This window comes from Falco naumanni, chromosome 4 (assembly GCF_017639655.2).
Source record: "Falco naumanni isolate bFalNau1 chromosome 4, bFalNau1.pat, whole genome shotgun sequence".
Taxonomy (NCBI): Eukaryota; Metazoa; Chordata; class Aves; order Falconiformes; family Falconidae; genus Falco; species Falco naumanni.
In genome coordinates, this window is record NC_054057.1 from 74175236 (window position 1) to 74190592 (window position 15357).

Below are 15357 nucleotides of genomic sequence, written 5' to 3' on the forward strand. Positions count from 1 at the left end.
CTCTCACCTCCCTGGCAGTCTCAGCTGCTGGACATGGTAGGATGGTATTTTTTTTCCTCCTGAGCTTTCTTGCGACCGAGTAAATCCCAGAGGGATAGAAGGGTCGGAGCCAGCTCCCAGGTCTGGGGGCTTCCCGCAATGTGATGACGGGCTCGGAGCCGGGGCGGCAGGCAGGGTGCTGGCATCCCATGGCCCGCGCACTTGTCCCCCACCCCAGGTGTCCCTGGAGAAGGGTTTGCTTCCCAGGATGGGCTGCAGTTCTGCAGAGGGCTGGCACCCATGTGCCCAGCACAGACACGCCCAGGCCCCTGGTGCCAAGCTCCAGCTTTGGTCGGGGGACTCTTTTTTAGGAGAAACATAACAGGGGTCAGAACTGATCAGACACTAAAGCTGAAGACCAAAAATTACTTTTTGCGAGTCCTGTGTCTTTTGTCAGCTTCTGTGTCTCAGGGAAAGTAGCATGAGGGCACTGCAGCCCACTGCCGAGAGCGGGGGGTTGTTGATGCCAGTTTGTGGGGCTGGCGTGGGGCCAGGTCACCCAGCAGCAGGGCAGCCAGCACCGTGGGAAGACTCCTGGGCTTACTCGGATGCAAGAAAGCTGGGGGCTGCACTGGTGCTCCCACTACTCTGCCCTCGGTCCTGCCCGTCCCCCAGCCTGGGCTCTGCCATGCTCTGGCATGGCCATGGCTCTGTGCCGGCTCCTTCAGAGACCAGCCCTCACCCACCTGCAGAAACCGGGGCAGCCCCCAAAGCCAGGGGTGCTTCCACATCGGTGCTCGCCCTGCCTGGTGCTGCTCTTGGCCGCAGCAACGTGTTGGAGCTGCTGGGACCCTGCGGCACTGTGCTGGGATGCGACTGAGCCTGTTGTATATGTCACCGAGTGCCTTTAAAACACGGTTCTGTGACTTGCCTATACACTACGTGAAGTCCAGCAAAATCCACAATCGTTTTCAGCCTGGGAACAGCGTTACAAAGGGTTTTCTTCCCTGGTTTTTGTGAGTTCTGATGGTGGTGTGTCTGGTGAGGTTGTTACCATGCCTGGGATTTCCATCTCCCCCTTTTTTTCTCAGGGGGTCCCCTGTAAATATGTATAGCGACCGCGCAGCCCCGGCGACGTCTCCTCTGCATTTTCATGTGCTGACTTGTACAATGATCTTTTCAAAGGTACTTGGATAAAATGAAATAAAACCCCACGTCCCACTGCCTGCTGCATTCTTCCTTCCCTGTGGAGCAGGTGCCCAGGTGCCCAGCAGCCAGCTGGGACTACCGGAGGATGGGGCAGGTCAGGCCAAGGGCTGGGACCCATGGCGTGGCTGGGGCAGCAGTGGGCTCCCTGGAGGGGTGGCTGGGCAAGTCCTGGCCCCAGGGGACCAGCGTGTTGCCCCTGGAGGAACTGTCCAAGGTCTGGGGGAGCTGGCCCAGGGGAGGGGGGACAGAGGCAGGGTTTGGAGGGGATGCTGGGTGGTCCCAGAGGCTGCGAGCTGGGCTTAAGAGGAGCACGTGGAGCCCTGTGTTGGGCTCTCGCCTTCCCTGGCTGTGACAGCAGCTCCTGGGGCTGGTACGTGGCTGTGGAGCCCAGGCCTGGGTGGGAGGGCTGCCTGGAAGCCACGAAGGAGAGACCCCGGTGTGTGTCCCTGGCAGCTGCACCCCGGCAGCCCTGCACAAGGGCTCCCCCCACAGCCATGTCCTCCGTGGCCTTGGCCACCTCAGGCCATCGCGGGGTTGCCAGGACGAGCGCCGTGGCACACATGGGGCCACGCAGGCTCAGCATCCCTGGAGAGGCAGAGGGCCCCTCGCAGCACCCCCCTCCATGGGGGCGCAGGGCCGAGCTACCCTGGGGTAGTGGGGGCTCTGCCCATTGCCAGCCCTGCTGTGTCCCTGAGACACGGGGGTACCCCCCAAAATGTGCACCCCACGGTGCGGGGGAGCCGCAGACACAGGCCAGAGCCCACATTGTTTCCAGGTCGTTTATAGCACGCACCCGAGCGGGATGGGGCTCACAGCTCATCCCGGGATTCAGCTGTCCCCAGCGGACTGGGCTCCTCGCTGCCCGTGCTGTTCTCGGGGGTCTTGGGCACCTGGAGAAGGCAGCGATGAGGCTGGACTGATGCACCCCCTCACCTGTCCCCATCCCCATCCCACAGGATCCTGCCCCAGGGCCGGTGGGGGTCCCTGGCCCGAGGCGGGGGGACCTCACTCACTGTGGGTGGCTCCTCGGGCAGCGTACCCCCGTTTTCCAGGAACTTGGAGAAGGTCTCCACATCTCGGGCACTCTTGTACTCAACCATCTGGAGCCGCAGGATGGAAGGGAGACGAGGGGTGACCCCATCCCCTGGGTGCTGGCAGAGCCAGGGTGGTCCCATGAGTGCCCCCACCTACCTTCCTGCCTGGCCCCGCAGGGAAGTAGTGCAGCGTGGGGAAGCCTCTGATGGTGATGTTCTCCAGCTCGTTGGCCGTGGCGTCCATCTCAGCGATGACAATATCCTCGTGGTCCTTGTAGCGCTCGCCCAGCTCCTCCCAGGCAGCCGCCATCTCCTGGCAGTGGGAGCACCACGGCGCGTCTGTGGGGGGGCACAGTGCAGGGGGACGAGCCGGGGCACCGGGGCTCTGCCGGGATCAGCGTGCAGCGTCCCCCGGAGAGGGGTGTGTGACAGAGCTGGGGGCTGTCACAGCAGGGGGCTGAGCCTGGTGGCAGAGCTCGGGGAGGGCTGAGAGCAGCCCCGGCACTTACAGAACTTGACAAAGACGTTCCTGGTCTCGTCGAACGCCACCTGCTCAAAGGTCTTCCCCACCAGGACTTTCACAGGCCGTGTGTCCCAGTCCTCGGGGGGCTCTGCGCTCATCAGGTGGGGCTGTGGGGACAGCCAGGAAGGCCACAACACGGGCTGAGCAGCGCCAGGGCCCCATGACTCCTGTGCTGCCTTTCGGGCCACCTCTTCCCTCTGCCACCATCCCAGCTCCGTGTGTCTCCACATCAACGGTCTCCTGCCTCCTTTCCCATAACAACCCCGCAAATCCTCAGGCCTGGCAGCGCAAACGTCAGCGAGCGGGTGACTGGTGTTCACCACACAACTGCCAGCATTAGGCTTCAGAGTTAACAGTGCACTGCTCACCACAGGGAAGCATCTTTGGTGCTGGCTGGCATGGTGCCGCATCCCTCACCTTCACCTTGCCGTCCAGCACTGCCTGGACGAAGGCGCGTATGGCCGTGTCTGAGAAGGCGTCCTGCTCCATCTGGTACTTGCGGTTGTTCTCCATCTTGACGAGGCGCAGGGTGGGGGCGTCAGCGGGTGTCATGCCAAAGAAGGGCAGGACATCGGCACCAAACCCGGTCACGTCCACCACCACGAAGAGGACCTGGGTGGAGGACGGGTGATGCTGAGGCTCGGGTGCCCCCTGGCCACCCCACCATGTCCCCAGCGTGGGTCCTCCTCACCTGGCCCCGGAAGGCGCCAGCGGCTGCCCGGAAGCCATCCCGCAGCCCCAGCTGCGCTGAGGATGACTTGTTGAGGAAGAGCAGCATATGGTGGGGGATCTTGGCACCGAAGATCTGGTCAGAAGTCTGAGGAGGAGGAGGAGGGTGAGGGCAGGGGGCCAGAGCCCTCAGAGGGACAGGGACAGGGACGGGGCCGTACCTCATTGGTGAACTCCATCACCAGCTCCAGGCTGTGGACGCGGAGCAGCTGGGTGAGCTTGGCTGCATCCAGCCCCTGCGCTGGGTCCACAGGAAAGTCTGTCCGTCCCTCGTCAAACTGCCGGGGCAGGGGCTGGTGAGGGCTGGGGGGAACACACCAGCATGGCCCCACCACCCCCCTGCCACCACCTCACCTTCTTGAAGAGGCAGACGGTGTCGGCTGCCAGCCCATATGCCTGGAAGAGCTCCGCCGCCTCAGCCACGCCAAACGGCATGTCCACCACCTCGCCGGCCACCTCATAAAACACCTGGGCTGCCTCGCCCCCCAGGTCCTGCACAGCCACCCTGTGAGCTGCCACGGCCACTGCCGCAGCCCCCAGCCCACCCCCGCCCACCCCAGCCAACCTTGAAGAAGCCGACGACCACCAGGTCCTGGGAGCTGATGAAGGTGGCGGCGGTGGTGGCGTTGTGCAGCAGCGTGGCGCTGGGGCTGGCCCGGCGCTGCATCCAGCGCACGATGCCCTTGGCGTCCATGCGGCCTGCCACACGGAGCGGGGCCCCATGTCACCCCAGCCACCCCCCACCGGGCTGCCGCTCCGTCCCCATGCCATCACCCCCAGCCACCCACCTGCCATCACCACCGCATCACCACACTGTCACCTCCCCACCACCACCACCCTGCAACCCCCACCAGGACACTGCCACCCCCTGCCACCCCAGCCCATCCCAACACCCATCGCAGCGTCCCCCGCCCCGGGTGCCGCAGCCCTACCAGTGTAGGCGAGCGGGTGGGTGCGGTTGCCGTCGCGGAAGAGCTTGAGCGTGGGGTAGGAGGTGACGCCGAACTCGCTGGCCAGGGCTGCCTGCGCCGTGGCATCCACCTTGCCCAGCCGCACCACGCTGGACTCATTCCTCAGCATGGCGGCCGCCTGGGCGAAGGCAGGGGCCAGCCGCTGGCAGTGCCCACACCACGGTGCATCTGCGGGCAGGGGACGGTGTCGGCAGTGGGGACAGCTTTGGGGTGTCCCTGGTCCCCGGGAGGGGCTGGGGCATGTAACAGCTGCAGGAGCCTGTTGGGCTCCAGCTTGTGCCCCTGCCCGTGTCCCCTGTGCCAGGGCCCGTGTCCCACCCCCACCACATGTCCCTGCCCTGTGTCCTACGCCCCCGCTACACATCCCCCCACGCCTCTGTGTCCCTGGCCCCATCCCATGCCCCACACTGCTGCCCTGCCGCATGCCCTGTGCCCCTGCCCCTCTGCCCCACAGCCGTGCCCCTGCCCACACCCCCCATCCCGCACCCATTCCCTACGGCTGCCCCTGCCCACGCCCCTGCCCGCAGCCCTGCCCGCAGCGGGGGCACTTACAGAACTCCACCAGCAGCAGCCGATGCTCGCTTAAGGCACGAGCAAAGTTGTGCTCATGGAGCACCAGGACACTGTCCTCTTCCTTGAGCTCATCCGAGAGCACTTCATCCTCATCCTCCTCCTCCTCCGCCACCACCGCCCCATCCTCCTCCTCACCCCCCAACGCTGGGTCCAGCCAGGCCAGTGCCAGCACCAGCAGCCAAACCAGCTGGGTGCCGCAGCCCCGCATGGTGCCTCGCCACAGCCGGTGCCCACGGCGGGGAGGACGCAGATAAGGGCACTGGGGCGGGTGGTGCCAGGCCCCTGGGGCTCGTGGCCCTCTGCTACTGGCTGCCCGGCACCGACGATAAGGCAGTGGGACCAGGTGGCTGTTCTCCAGCTGCCCGTCCCTCCAGTGGGACCTGGTCCTGCCGGCGGGATGGGGACAGGGGCCAAGGTGGTGGGGACGCAGACACACCAGTAAGACCAGTCTGTAGGGTTTAATGGCGATGGAAGAGCACAGCCTGCGACCGGGTGGGTAGCCGGGCATGACACCGCCGCAGCAGGGTCACAGCCCCGGCCCCAGTGATGGGGATGCCGCAAGGACCGGGCGGGCATCGGTATTTAAAAAAAAACAGCAATTAAAAATAACTTTGGTTGCAAAGACCACGACTGCAGGCGCCCGCTCGCTAAGAGACACCCCCCACACACAACCCTTCCCGCGACCGGGGCAAGCGCGGCGGTGCCAGCAAGGGGTCCCCCGGGGTGGCAGGTACCGCGGCCCCGAGCTGGTGGGGGGGGGAACCAGGGTGCAGATGGGGGGGTCAGTCCTCCCAGGCCTTCTTTATGCAGAGGCCCCACTCCCAGGAGAGATGCTCTATCTTGTCATCGTCGGTGACGAGGGAGCAGACGCGGTAGGAGCCCCGTGCCAGCCAGCCCCGCGGTGCCTCCTCTGCCGGCGTCACCACCTCGTACTCCTCGGCCCGCGGCGCGTAGCTGCCCACCATGAAGACGTCGCGGTCCACTGGGCAAGAGGGGAGAGGAGGGACGGGTGAGCAGGGCCAGGGCAGCATCCCCCCCACCATGCCCTCCCCGACCCCCTGACAGCGCTCACCAGGCCGGCCCCGGCGGTAGGTGAGGTGCAGGCACCGCAGCCCGCAGACGATCTCCCTGTTCACCTGCGGGTGGAAGGCAGGGTGCCATGGGTGCTGCCCCATGGCATGGTGCCCCTGCCACCGCTCTGGGGACCCCTGGCCTTGGAGGAGGGGCACACATCACTAAAACCCCATCCTGAACCCCCTCTCCATGACTGAGCCTCTTAGGACTGAGCACTGAGCAGTATCAAGGGTAGCAGGGACCCCCAAGAGGGGCAGGGACCCCCAGGGACCCCTGGGAAAGGCAGGGCCCCAACCTGGCTGGGACCTCTGAGAGAAGCAGGGACCCTGCAGTGGCAGCAATGCTGGGGGCAGCAAGGATTTCTGGAGTGGCAGGGACCCCAGGGTGGGCAGGGACCCCCAGAGGGACAGAGACTCTGGGGGGGATAGGGGGCAGACATGCCAAGGCAGCAGGGACCCCAGGTGGCAGGGACCCTGAGACAGCAGGGACCCAGGGGTGACAGGAGGGACACTGTGGGGCAGGGACAGAGGGGAAAAGGGACCCACAGGGAGCAGGGACCCCTTAGGGCAGGGAGCCAGGGCAGCGGGGACCCCGTGGGGTAGGGACCCCAGGGTGCGAGGGCAGCAGGGCCAGCCTCACCTTGAAGGATACCTTCACCCTGTAGTCCACCCCCTCCTTCAGCACAAAAGCCCGGCCCCGCAGCACCTCCAGGTCTCCTGCGAGGGGAGATGGCCCATCAGTCCAGCACCCCTTCCTCCTCCTCCTCCTCTCATGGATCCCCAACTGCTCACCTGTCAGATCCATGGTGATGGGCCCCGGTGCCTGCTCACACATCAGGGTGAGCCTCGTCACCTGCACGTTGGGCACGCTGGCATCTAGGGACAAGCGGCAGGGCACAGACCTTACCCACCTGTGCCCAGCCCACTGCCACTGGCAACTCCATCCCAGCACAGCCGGGGGGCTGCCCATACACCCCCTAATGGCATGAAGGGCCACGGTGTCCATGGTGGGGGTGTCAGGAGCCAGCGAGTGCTGGGCAGCCCAGGCAGGGCGCAGGAGACCAGGGGCATCTCAGGCCACCCCCCACGTTGGCATCAACGCCTTTGGAGTAAGATGGTGTTTGAAGGCACCTCCCGGGGTGGGATGCTCCCTGGCTCGGGTGCCAGCCAAGGAAGGTGAGGAGGAGGAGGCAGCGTGCACAGGCAAAGGCATCCTCTGAGGCAGGCGCTGGTCTAATTCAGCCCAGCAGCCCAACCTGCACCCCAGCAGCTCACTTGCACCCCAGCAGCCTGCACAGGCACCCCTAGCTTGCACACTCCCCATCGTGCACCCCCCTGGTTTGCACGCACCTCACCAGCCTGCGCATTCCCCACCCACCCCCAGCTCTCACGCACCCCTCGGCCAGCACACCAGGGTGCGGGGTCCATGGAGCATCCCCCGCCTGGCCCGGCCCCGTAGGCACCGAGGGCAGCGCCAGGCTGGGGCGGCTGCTGTGGGTGCCTTGGGGAGCAGGGGGGCGCCGACAGCCGTGCCATCCCGGCCCCGGCTCGTTTCTGTCATCCCAATGAATTTCCCGGTCCCTTGTAACTGTTCCTATGGCAACTGCAGCGGTGATCCCGTAACCAAGGCAACCGGGGTCCCCGGGCAGCCGTTACCCCTGTCGGCAGGGGGATGCCGGGGTCTCCGCGCAGGCTGGGGGGCGCAGGCAGCACCCACGGGCGATGCCAGCCGGGATGCGCCCTCACTGCTGGGGACGCCCCACGGGTGCTGGGGGTGCCTGAGCTCCCTGCACCCGCTGAGGCTGCGTCAGCCAGCCGGGGTGCCGGGGCGCCCAGCCCGGGTGGGCAGCCCCCAGCCTTACCCACGGCGGCAGGGATGGCACCCAGCAGCGCCTCTTTGTACTTCCGCAGGCTCTCGTCCCCCGGGTCCAGCTCCTGAATCTCCCGCAGGCTCTTCTTCTCCGGCGTCTTGTACGCCAGGGCCACATCGGCATCCTCCTCCTCCTCCTCCAGCGACAGCGTCACCCCCTCCTTGTCAGCCATGATGTCTGCGGGGGACAGGCAGTGGCAGTCCCGCCGTCCCGGGGACACCCCGGGGAACACCCCCCACCCCCTGACACACAGCCATCGGTGGGCAGGGGGTGGCTGAGCTGGGACACGCCAGGGATGGATGCAGGCAATTCCCCGTGGGGCAGCCGAGTTGTCCCCCTGCTCGGGGCCACGGGGACGCCGCCAGGCTCGGTGTCCCCAGGGCCCGGTGGCACAGCTGAGACCAGAGGTGCCGCCGGCCGCATTTCCGCATGGTCATGGAGCAAGATGAGCTGGTGCCTACGTGCTGCGTGCAGACCGGGGGCGCCTGCAGACCACCACGGCCCACGGGTGCCCTTTGCGCCCCATCACCCGGAGGGGTCCCCACCCTGTGCCCCTCCAACCCCAGTGGGCAGCCAGCAGCCCCATCTCCCACCCCCAACCACCGGCAGCTGCAGGGAGAAAAGCCAGTACTGGGGCAAGCGGTGGCTCCGGGGGGTGTCGGGCTGCAGGGGGGCACGAGGGAAGGCGACGGCCCCACCGCCCCTGGCTGTGCCCTGCCCATCACATCACCCCCCACGCCCTTCTGACCACAAGCCCTGGACCCCCAAAGCTCCTGGGGACAGCCTGCGGCAGGGACCACTACGCTCAGCCCCCAGCCACAGGGGCTGAGCACCCCGGGGCAGTGGCAGTGCTCAGGGCAGTGGCGGTGGCCGGGAGCGGTGGCCCTGTCGCCCTTCTGGCTCCCCAGCAAAGGACCCTGCGCCTGGGTCACCACCGCGGCATGTCGCACCCGGCCGTGCTGGCTCCAGCCCAGGGATGCGCCCACCCAGGGGCTCGCCCAGCCCCCCGCGGGGGCCACAGCTCGGACTGCGGGGCGGGGGGGGGGGGCTGGGGGGGGTCCCCTGCCCCCCCGGGATGCGCCGGGCCCCAGGGGTCTGGGAGATGCTCGTTGACCGGCACCCCGGGCGCCGGGGCGGGGGGATGCTCACCTGTTGGGGTGACGCTCCCCCCCCCCCCGCGGCGCTGCCCCCACCCCCGGCGCGTGCGGGCGCTGCCCCCTCCCCGGAGCACCCGGGCGCTGCCCTCCCGCTGCGGGGCCGCGCCGCCCGGGCCCGCCGCCGCTCACCTCGGTAGCACAGCGCCAGCCAGAGCAGCTCCAGCAGCTGCCCGCCGGCCTCGCACACATCCAGCCCCAGCATGGCCGGGCCGCGCCGGGCCCGCCGCCCCCGGGGCCGGGCGGGGCGGCCGCTGCCGGGGCCCGGGGCGCGGCTCTGCCGGTGTCGGCGGATCGGCCGGGACCCGCGGCCGCGCTCCTCCCGCCGCGCTCGGCTCTGCCCCCGGCTCCGCCGCGCTGCCCCCGGCGCTCCCCGGTGCTCCCCGCTGCGCTCCCCGGCGCTGCCCGGCGCGGCCCGGCGGGGCGGCGGCGGCGGCTCCCGCAGACGCGGCGGCTCGGCTGCCCGCCCCCGCCCGCCCCCGCCCCTCGGCGCCGGGCGGCTCCAGCCCCGCCGCTCATGGGCGGCGAGACTGCAGTGAGCTCATCCGCCGTGCGCGCCCGCGCAGCGCCCGCCCGCCCGGCCCGCACCCGGCCCGCACCCGGCCAGCACCCTGTCCCCCTGTTCGCACACTGCCCGCGCAGCGCCCGCCCGCCCGGCCCGCACGCTGCCGACACCTCGGCTGCACCCTGCCCGCACCCTCAGCGCACTGCCCGCACCCTGCCTGTACTGCCTGCGCTCTGCCTGCACCCTGCCTTCGCCTCGCGAGCACCCTGCCCGCACCCTGCGAGCACTCCGCACCCTGCCCGGCCCCTGCCCGCACCCCGTACGCACTGCGCGCCCTGCCCGCACCCTGCCGACACCTGGGCTGCACGCTGCCCGCGCCCTGCCCGCGCCCTGCCCGCCCTGCCCGCACAGCCATTTCCGCAGCCACAGCGGTTCCCCGCGCCTGCACCCGGCAGCGTCCCGGGCCAGCCCCGCGCTCCCCCGCCCCGGGCCCCGAGGGGGGCGGGGGGGGACCGGGTCCCAGGGCACCGCGTACCGGGGTGCCCGTCGGGGTAGGCGGGACGGGGCGGGGCGGGGCCGGGCGGAGCCGCGCGGCGCGGGGCGCGCACCCGCGATGACCATCGGCGGCCCCCGCGGCCGCCACCCCCGCTTCCAGATGCCCTGTCTGCGCAAGGTGAGCTGCCACCGGCACCGGCCCCACGGGCAGCGGGCACCCGGCACCGGGAGCACCCGCGACCGCGGGGACCGGGCGCCAGCTCCGTGGGGACCGGGCGCTGGGACCGTGGGGACCGGGGACCGGGCGCTGGGACCCCGGGGACCGGGCACCGTCACTACGCTGGGCACCGGGGACCGGGCACCGCCGGCGGCACGGGGGTCGGCATCGCCGGGGACCGGGGCCGAGCAGTAGCCAGCATCCCGCGGGACAGCGCGCACCGGTCCCGCCACGAGGCCCCGCCCCACGCGGGGACCCCCCGGGCAGCACCCCGCAGCCGCGTGCTCAGCCCCTGCCCGCCGGCCCGGGGGGCTCCGGCAGGGCTCGCTCGCCACAGCTGGGGCTCCCCCCAGGGAAGCCGCAGGCTGGGTGCCCGGCATCACCTCTCGCCTGGCTGTGGGGTGCCCGGGTCGGCTGCGGGTGCCAGGCTGTGCCCAGAACGGGCTCGGGGTGCCCCGGGTGGGTGTGGGGGGAGCCAGGCCGTGCCCAGGCCCGGTGCCTCCGGCCGGGGGGCTGAGCGTGGCGGGTGCTCGCCCGGCAGATGGAGCGGATGATCGTCAGCATGCAGGACCCTGACATGGGCATCAAGATGAGGAACCAGCGCTTGCTCATCACCGTCATCCCCCACGCCATGACAGGTGGGTCCCCCCGGTGGGGTGCTCCACGAGGCGGGTGAGGTGGGGGAGGCATGCGGGTGCTCCCTGGGTGGCCCCGGCACTGCACCCAGCCCCCAGCCCCACGGCACCCCATACGACTGCTTCCCCGCACCCACGGGTGCTCAGCGCTGCAGCTGGGATCAATTATGCATCGGCTGAGCGGGGCGGGCGCTCGCTGGGGCGGGCAGCCCAGCACGTCCTTGGCAAGGCCCCTGTCACCCTGCGTGACCCCCTCGGCACTGCCATGCCATGCCGTGCCAAGGTGCCCCAGCCCCGGAACCCCTCCATGCCTAGTCTGGGGGACCCCATCGCACCCCACTAACACTACCTCGGTCCCCAGGGAATGACATCGTGGAGTGGCTCATCCAGAAGTACGGCATCTCCGAGGAGGGTGAGTGCCCCAGCACAGGCAGCCGGCATCATGGGAGCAAGCGGGGCTGCCGAGCCGCCACGCAGCCCCTGCTCCTGCTCCCCCAGAGTCGCTGCACCTCGGTAACCTCATCGTGAAGCACGGCTACATCTACCCTCTCAAAGACCCCCGCAGCCTGGTGCTGCGGGCGGACGAGTCACCCTACCGCTTCCAGGTGCGGCCCCGCCAGCCGCACAGGTGTTGCTGCAGCCGCGGGGCTCCCCCGGCTCGGCGCCTCGGCACCCCGCAGCATGCACCTCAGCCTCTCCCCCCCACCCCACAGACCCCCTATTTCTGGACCAGCACCAAGTGGCCGGCCACGGAGCTGGACTATGGTAGGTGCCACCGTGCCGCCGGCACCAGCCCCGGCTGCAGCCCCTTTCTGGCCCCCCTGAGGTGCCACCGCTCCTTTTGCAGCCATTTACCTGGCCAAGAAGAACATCCGCAAGCAGGGGGACCTGATCGAGCATGAGAAGGTGAGCGGTACCCTCACACCTGGGATGAGCTGGGGGGGCTCAGCTCAGCCAGGCGCTGGGGCTCAGCTGCAGGGCGGCACCCGCTCTCCCTGTGCGGGAGCAGCAACAGCCCTCAGGGCCAGGCGAGGGGGTGGGTGTCCTGCCGTGCCCACCCGGGTGACACTGCCGCTCCCCAGGACAACTACAACCTCCTGCACAAGCGGATCAACCACACGTGGGACTTCGTTGTGATGCAGGCGAGGGAGCAGCTCCGGTGAGTGCACGGCCTGGCACTGCTGCGCCCCGGGGAGACAGAGCACCCTTGGGTGCTGTGGCAGGCAGGGTGCCAGCACTTCCCTGCTGCCTTCGCACGAGCAGGGCGGCCAAGCAGCGGCGGAAGGGTGACCGCATCGTCATCGACTGCCAGGAGCAGGCATACTGGCTTGTCAACCGGCCCCCGGTGAGGATGGGCTGGGGGGCGAGGGGTGCCGGGCTGGCAGGTGCAGCCCTGGGCAGTGCCCCGGCACCAGGCCCAGCCAGGGAGTGGGGCTGGAGGGCACGGGGGGTCCCGCCAGCCCCCGGCACAATGCTCTTGTTGCAGCCGGGAGCCCCCAATGTGCTGGAGCAGGGCCCTGAGCGCAGGAACTGCCACACCACCCGCGTCCAGCTGGTGAGTGGGGGACTGGGCACCCCTGGGGCTGCCAGCGGGCATAGGGCACAGCCACCCCCGTGTGCCGGGGTGCCGAGCTGCCCCAGTGGGTGCCTGGCCATCCCACCCCAGGCTGTGCCCATGTCTGGGGGGCTGACCCATGCGTCCAGCTTTTCCCCCTGCCCTGGCTGAGCTGGGGGCTCCCTGTGTTTGCCCGTGCACCCACCACCCCTTTGTGCCAGCACCCCTAATCCCCGCGGGGCAGCCACGCTGCCGGCAGCCCTGGCACCCTGGGTTGCCAGCAGCCACCGCCGGGCCGCTCCCTGTGCTTTGGTCCCATTAACGCTGCCTCCACCCTGGGCCCATCCTCACTAACCACCCACTTTCTCTTCTCTGTGCCATGTGCCGTGTCCTCTGTCCATGTAAGTGTCACTAACCCGGGCCTGGTGCCACACTGGGGTGGGGGGTGGATGCTGGAGTTCACCCCACAGGCTGTGCCACCGGAGCCAGGAGGGGTGTGGGATGAGGCTGGAGGCCATCAGGTGGGCTATGGGGTGGGCATGGGGGCTGGGTGCCTGGGTCCTCACCCAGGGTGGCGATGGCAGAGCACAATGTCCCAGCCCTGCCGTGCTTTCATCCGGCTCTACGTGTCTCTTGCAGACCAAGAACATGGATTACTACAAGCGGGAGGTGAGCAGGGCAAGGGGTGGGGGTGGCTCCCGGGGGGCATGGGCTGCCAGGGACCCCTGAATATGTCTCCGGTGCCCGGCTGCAGATCGAGTACTGCAGGAAGGCCATAGCCAGGACCAGGGTGAAGTCCTCCATCTGCCTCGAGGGGTGAGTGGCTGGTGGAGTCCCCGTCAGGGTGACGGGGACACCTGCATCCCTACGGCTGGTGGCCGGTGCTGTGCTGCCTGCGCTGCCATCGCCTTCAGCGGGGAGCGGAGCCGAGGCTCTGTGGTCATTGCAGAGCCTGAGCACAGCCCTGCCACGTCCCCACGGTGGCTGGGGCCGGTGGCAGCGGTGGGACGGTGGCCCTGGCCACCTCCAGCTGCCGCTCCTGGCAGGTACATCAAGTTCAACGAGCAGTATGTGCCCCACGACCCCATCATGTCCGGCTGCCTGCCCAGCAACCCCTGGATCACGGACGACACCACGTACTGGGCGATGAATGCCCCCACGTAAGCGCCCACGCCGGGGCTGCTAGCCCCCAGCCCCCTCGTACCCCACCCCGCAGGAGAAGGTTCAGGGTGGTGCAGGCTGCCCCCTGCCAGCCCCGACACTGGCGTTGCCCGCAGGGTGCTGACCCCCACAAAGCTGCGTGTGGAGCGCTGGGGCTTCAACTTCAGCGAGCTCATCACTGACCCCCTCGGCCGGGCACAGCTCCTGGAGTTCCTCAAGAAGGAGTTCAGCGGTGAGCAGCGTCAGCCCTGCACCCTCAAACCCACTGCTAGCTACATCCTGACACCCCAAACCCACCAGCCCCATGCCAGCACCCCCAGACCCACCACCATGTCCCTGCACCACCTAATCCCCTGTCCCATCCTGACGCCACCAAACCAACCCATTGCCTGGCATCTCCCGACCCACCTCCCTGTCCCAGCACCCCTGGACCCACTGCCCCACGTCACACCAGCTGGCTCCATCCTGGGGTGGTGCTGGGCCACAATAGCTTTTGGGGGATGCCCAGCGCTGTGTCCCCATCCCCGATGTCATGTTCTCTTCCCCAGCTGAGAACCTGAGCTTCTGGGAGGCGTGCGAGGAGCTGCGCTATGGGGAGCAGTCCCGCATCCCTGAGATCGTGGACTCCATCTACCAGTGAGTGCCAGTGGGGTGAAGGTTTGGGGGGACAAGGTTTAGAGGTTTAAAGGTTTAGAGGGCCACCACGGTGCTACATCCCACTGCGGGGCTGGGTGCTCGCCACCGGCTGTGACTCCCCAGGCAGTTCCTGGCTCCCGGGGCCACACGCTGGGTGAACATCGACAGCAAGACCATGGAGCGGACGCTGGAGGGCATCAAGACGCCCCACCGCTACGTGATGGACGATGCCCAGATGCACATCTACATGCTGATGAAGAAGGTGGGTGAGGGCAGCGCTGGGCAGGGCAGGCAGGGCAGGGCAGGGTCCTGACGCCTCTGCTTGCCCAGGACTCCTACCCACGGTTCCTCAAGTCGGAGCTCTACAGGAACCTCCTGGCCGAGGCTGTCATCCCGCCGGAGACCAAGAAGCGGTGAGGGCAGGGGCCAGCTGCCCGGGGCACGGCGGGAGGTCCCCGCCGGTGCTGACCCCGCTCTGCCCACAGGGTCTTCCCCTTCATGCGCAAACAGCGGCACTCCAGCCCCAGCCCAGCCCTGCTCCTGCCTGCGGGTGACACCGAGGAGAAGAGCAGGGCCCCCCCGGCTGCCCCCGTCCCCGAGGAGGAGAGCTGAAGGCCCCGGCCCCCCACCAACTTGGTCCAGCACCCTCCAGCTTGGCCGCAGCCCCCCACCCAGCACACCCCAGCCCCGCCGCAGGACCCTGCCGGCAGTAGCACTGAAGGAGAGAAGCCATACGCCCCCCCTCCAGCAACCCCCAGGGCCAGGCTGGCCCCGCTGCAGCCCCCGCACCCTCTTCTCCCTCGGGGGGCCTGCACCCAGCCGGCCTGGTGCGGGGTCACCCCCTCCCCCCCCCCCCCCCGGGCACAAGACAATAAAGCCCCTGTGGGGAAACACGGTGGCTCCCATGGTTTTTGGGAAGGGCTGAGCAGGGAGGCAGCTGCGGGGTGGGGGATGCGCACGGCGGTGGGCTGGGTTGTGTCCTGTCCCCCTCAAGGCTGGCAGAAACCCCCTCCCCTCCCTGCAGCACCCAGGAAGGG

At 68.9% G+C, this 15357-nt stretch overlaps 3 protein-coding genes across 6 annotated transcripts; 1 reads left to right on the plus strand and 2 right to left on the minus strand.

Moving 5' to 3' along the window:
* Positions 1-1901: 1901 nt before the first annotated feature.
* On the minus strand, positions 1902-5526 carry PDIA2 (protein disulfide isomerase family A member 2). Its single transcript, XM_040593264.1, has 11 exons — positions 4998-5526; positions 4407-4613; positions 4040-4173; positions 3829-3966; positions 3636-3752; positions 3437-3562; positions 3163-3357; positions 2732-2852; positions 2380-2561; positions 2202-2288; positions 1902-2078 (listed from the first exon to the last, which is right to left on the minus strand). Exons 1-11 carry the CDS (start codon positions 5524-5526, stop codon positions 1998-2000), a joined length of 1917 nt encoding a protein of 638 aa, XP_040449198.1. The 3' UTR covers positions 1902-1997.
* On the minus strand, positions 5461-9590 carry ARHGDIG (Rho GDP dissociation inhibitor gamma). Of its 2 annotated transcripts, XM_040593263.1 has the most exons (6): positions 9249-9590; positions 7954-8139; positions 6884-6967; positions 6732-6808; positions 6091-6154; positions 5461-6000 (listed from the first exon to the last, which is right to left on the minus strand). In XM_040593263.1, the coding sequence occupies exons 1-6, from the start codon at positions 9319-9321 to the stop codon at positions 5801-5803; spliced, it is 684 nt and encodes a 227-aa protein (XP_040449197.1). In that variant the 5' UTR covers positions 9322-9590; the 3' UTR covers positions 5461-5800. The 2 variants fall into 2 exon arrangements, with proteins under 2 accessions (XP_040449197.1, XP_040449196.1); XM_040593262.1 differs by having other exon boundaries at positions 6732-6967; positions 9249-9437.
* A 138-nt stretch (positions 9591-9728) lies between these two features.
* Positions 9729-15197, plus strand: RGS11 (regulator of G protein signaling 11). 3 transcript variants are annotated; one of them, XM_040593622.1, is made up of 17 exons: positions 9729-10294; positions 10875-10971; positions 11330-11380; positions 11467-11573; positions 11682-11733; positions 11816-11874; positions 12051-12127; positions 12232-12313; positions 12455-12523; positions 13163-13192; positions 13278-13339; positions 13570-13683; positions 13801-13916; positions 14233-14320; positions 14444-14582; positions 14651-14733; positions 14806-15197. In XM_040593622.1, the coding sequence occupies exons 1-17, from the start codon at positions 10235-10237 to the stop codon at positions 14930-14932; spliced, it is 1413 nt and encodes a 470-aa protein (XP_040449556.1). In that variant the 5' UTR covers positions 9729-10234; the 3' UTR covers positions 14933-15197. The 3 variants fall into 3 exon arrangements, with proteins under 3 accessions (XP_040449556.1, XP_040449557.1, XP_040449558.1); XM_040593623.1 differs by having other exon boundaries at positions 13169-13192; XM_040593624.1 differs by lacking the exon at positions 11467-11573 and having other exon boundaries at positions 10274-10294.
* Positions 15198-15357: the final 160 nt, after the last annotated feature.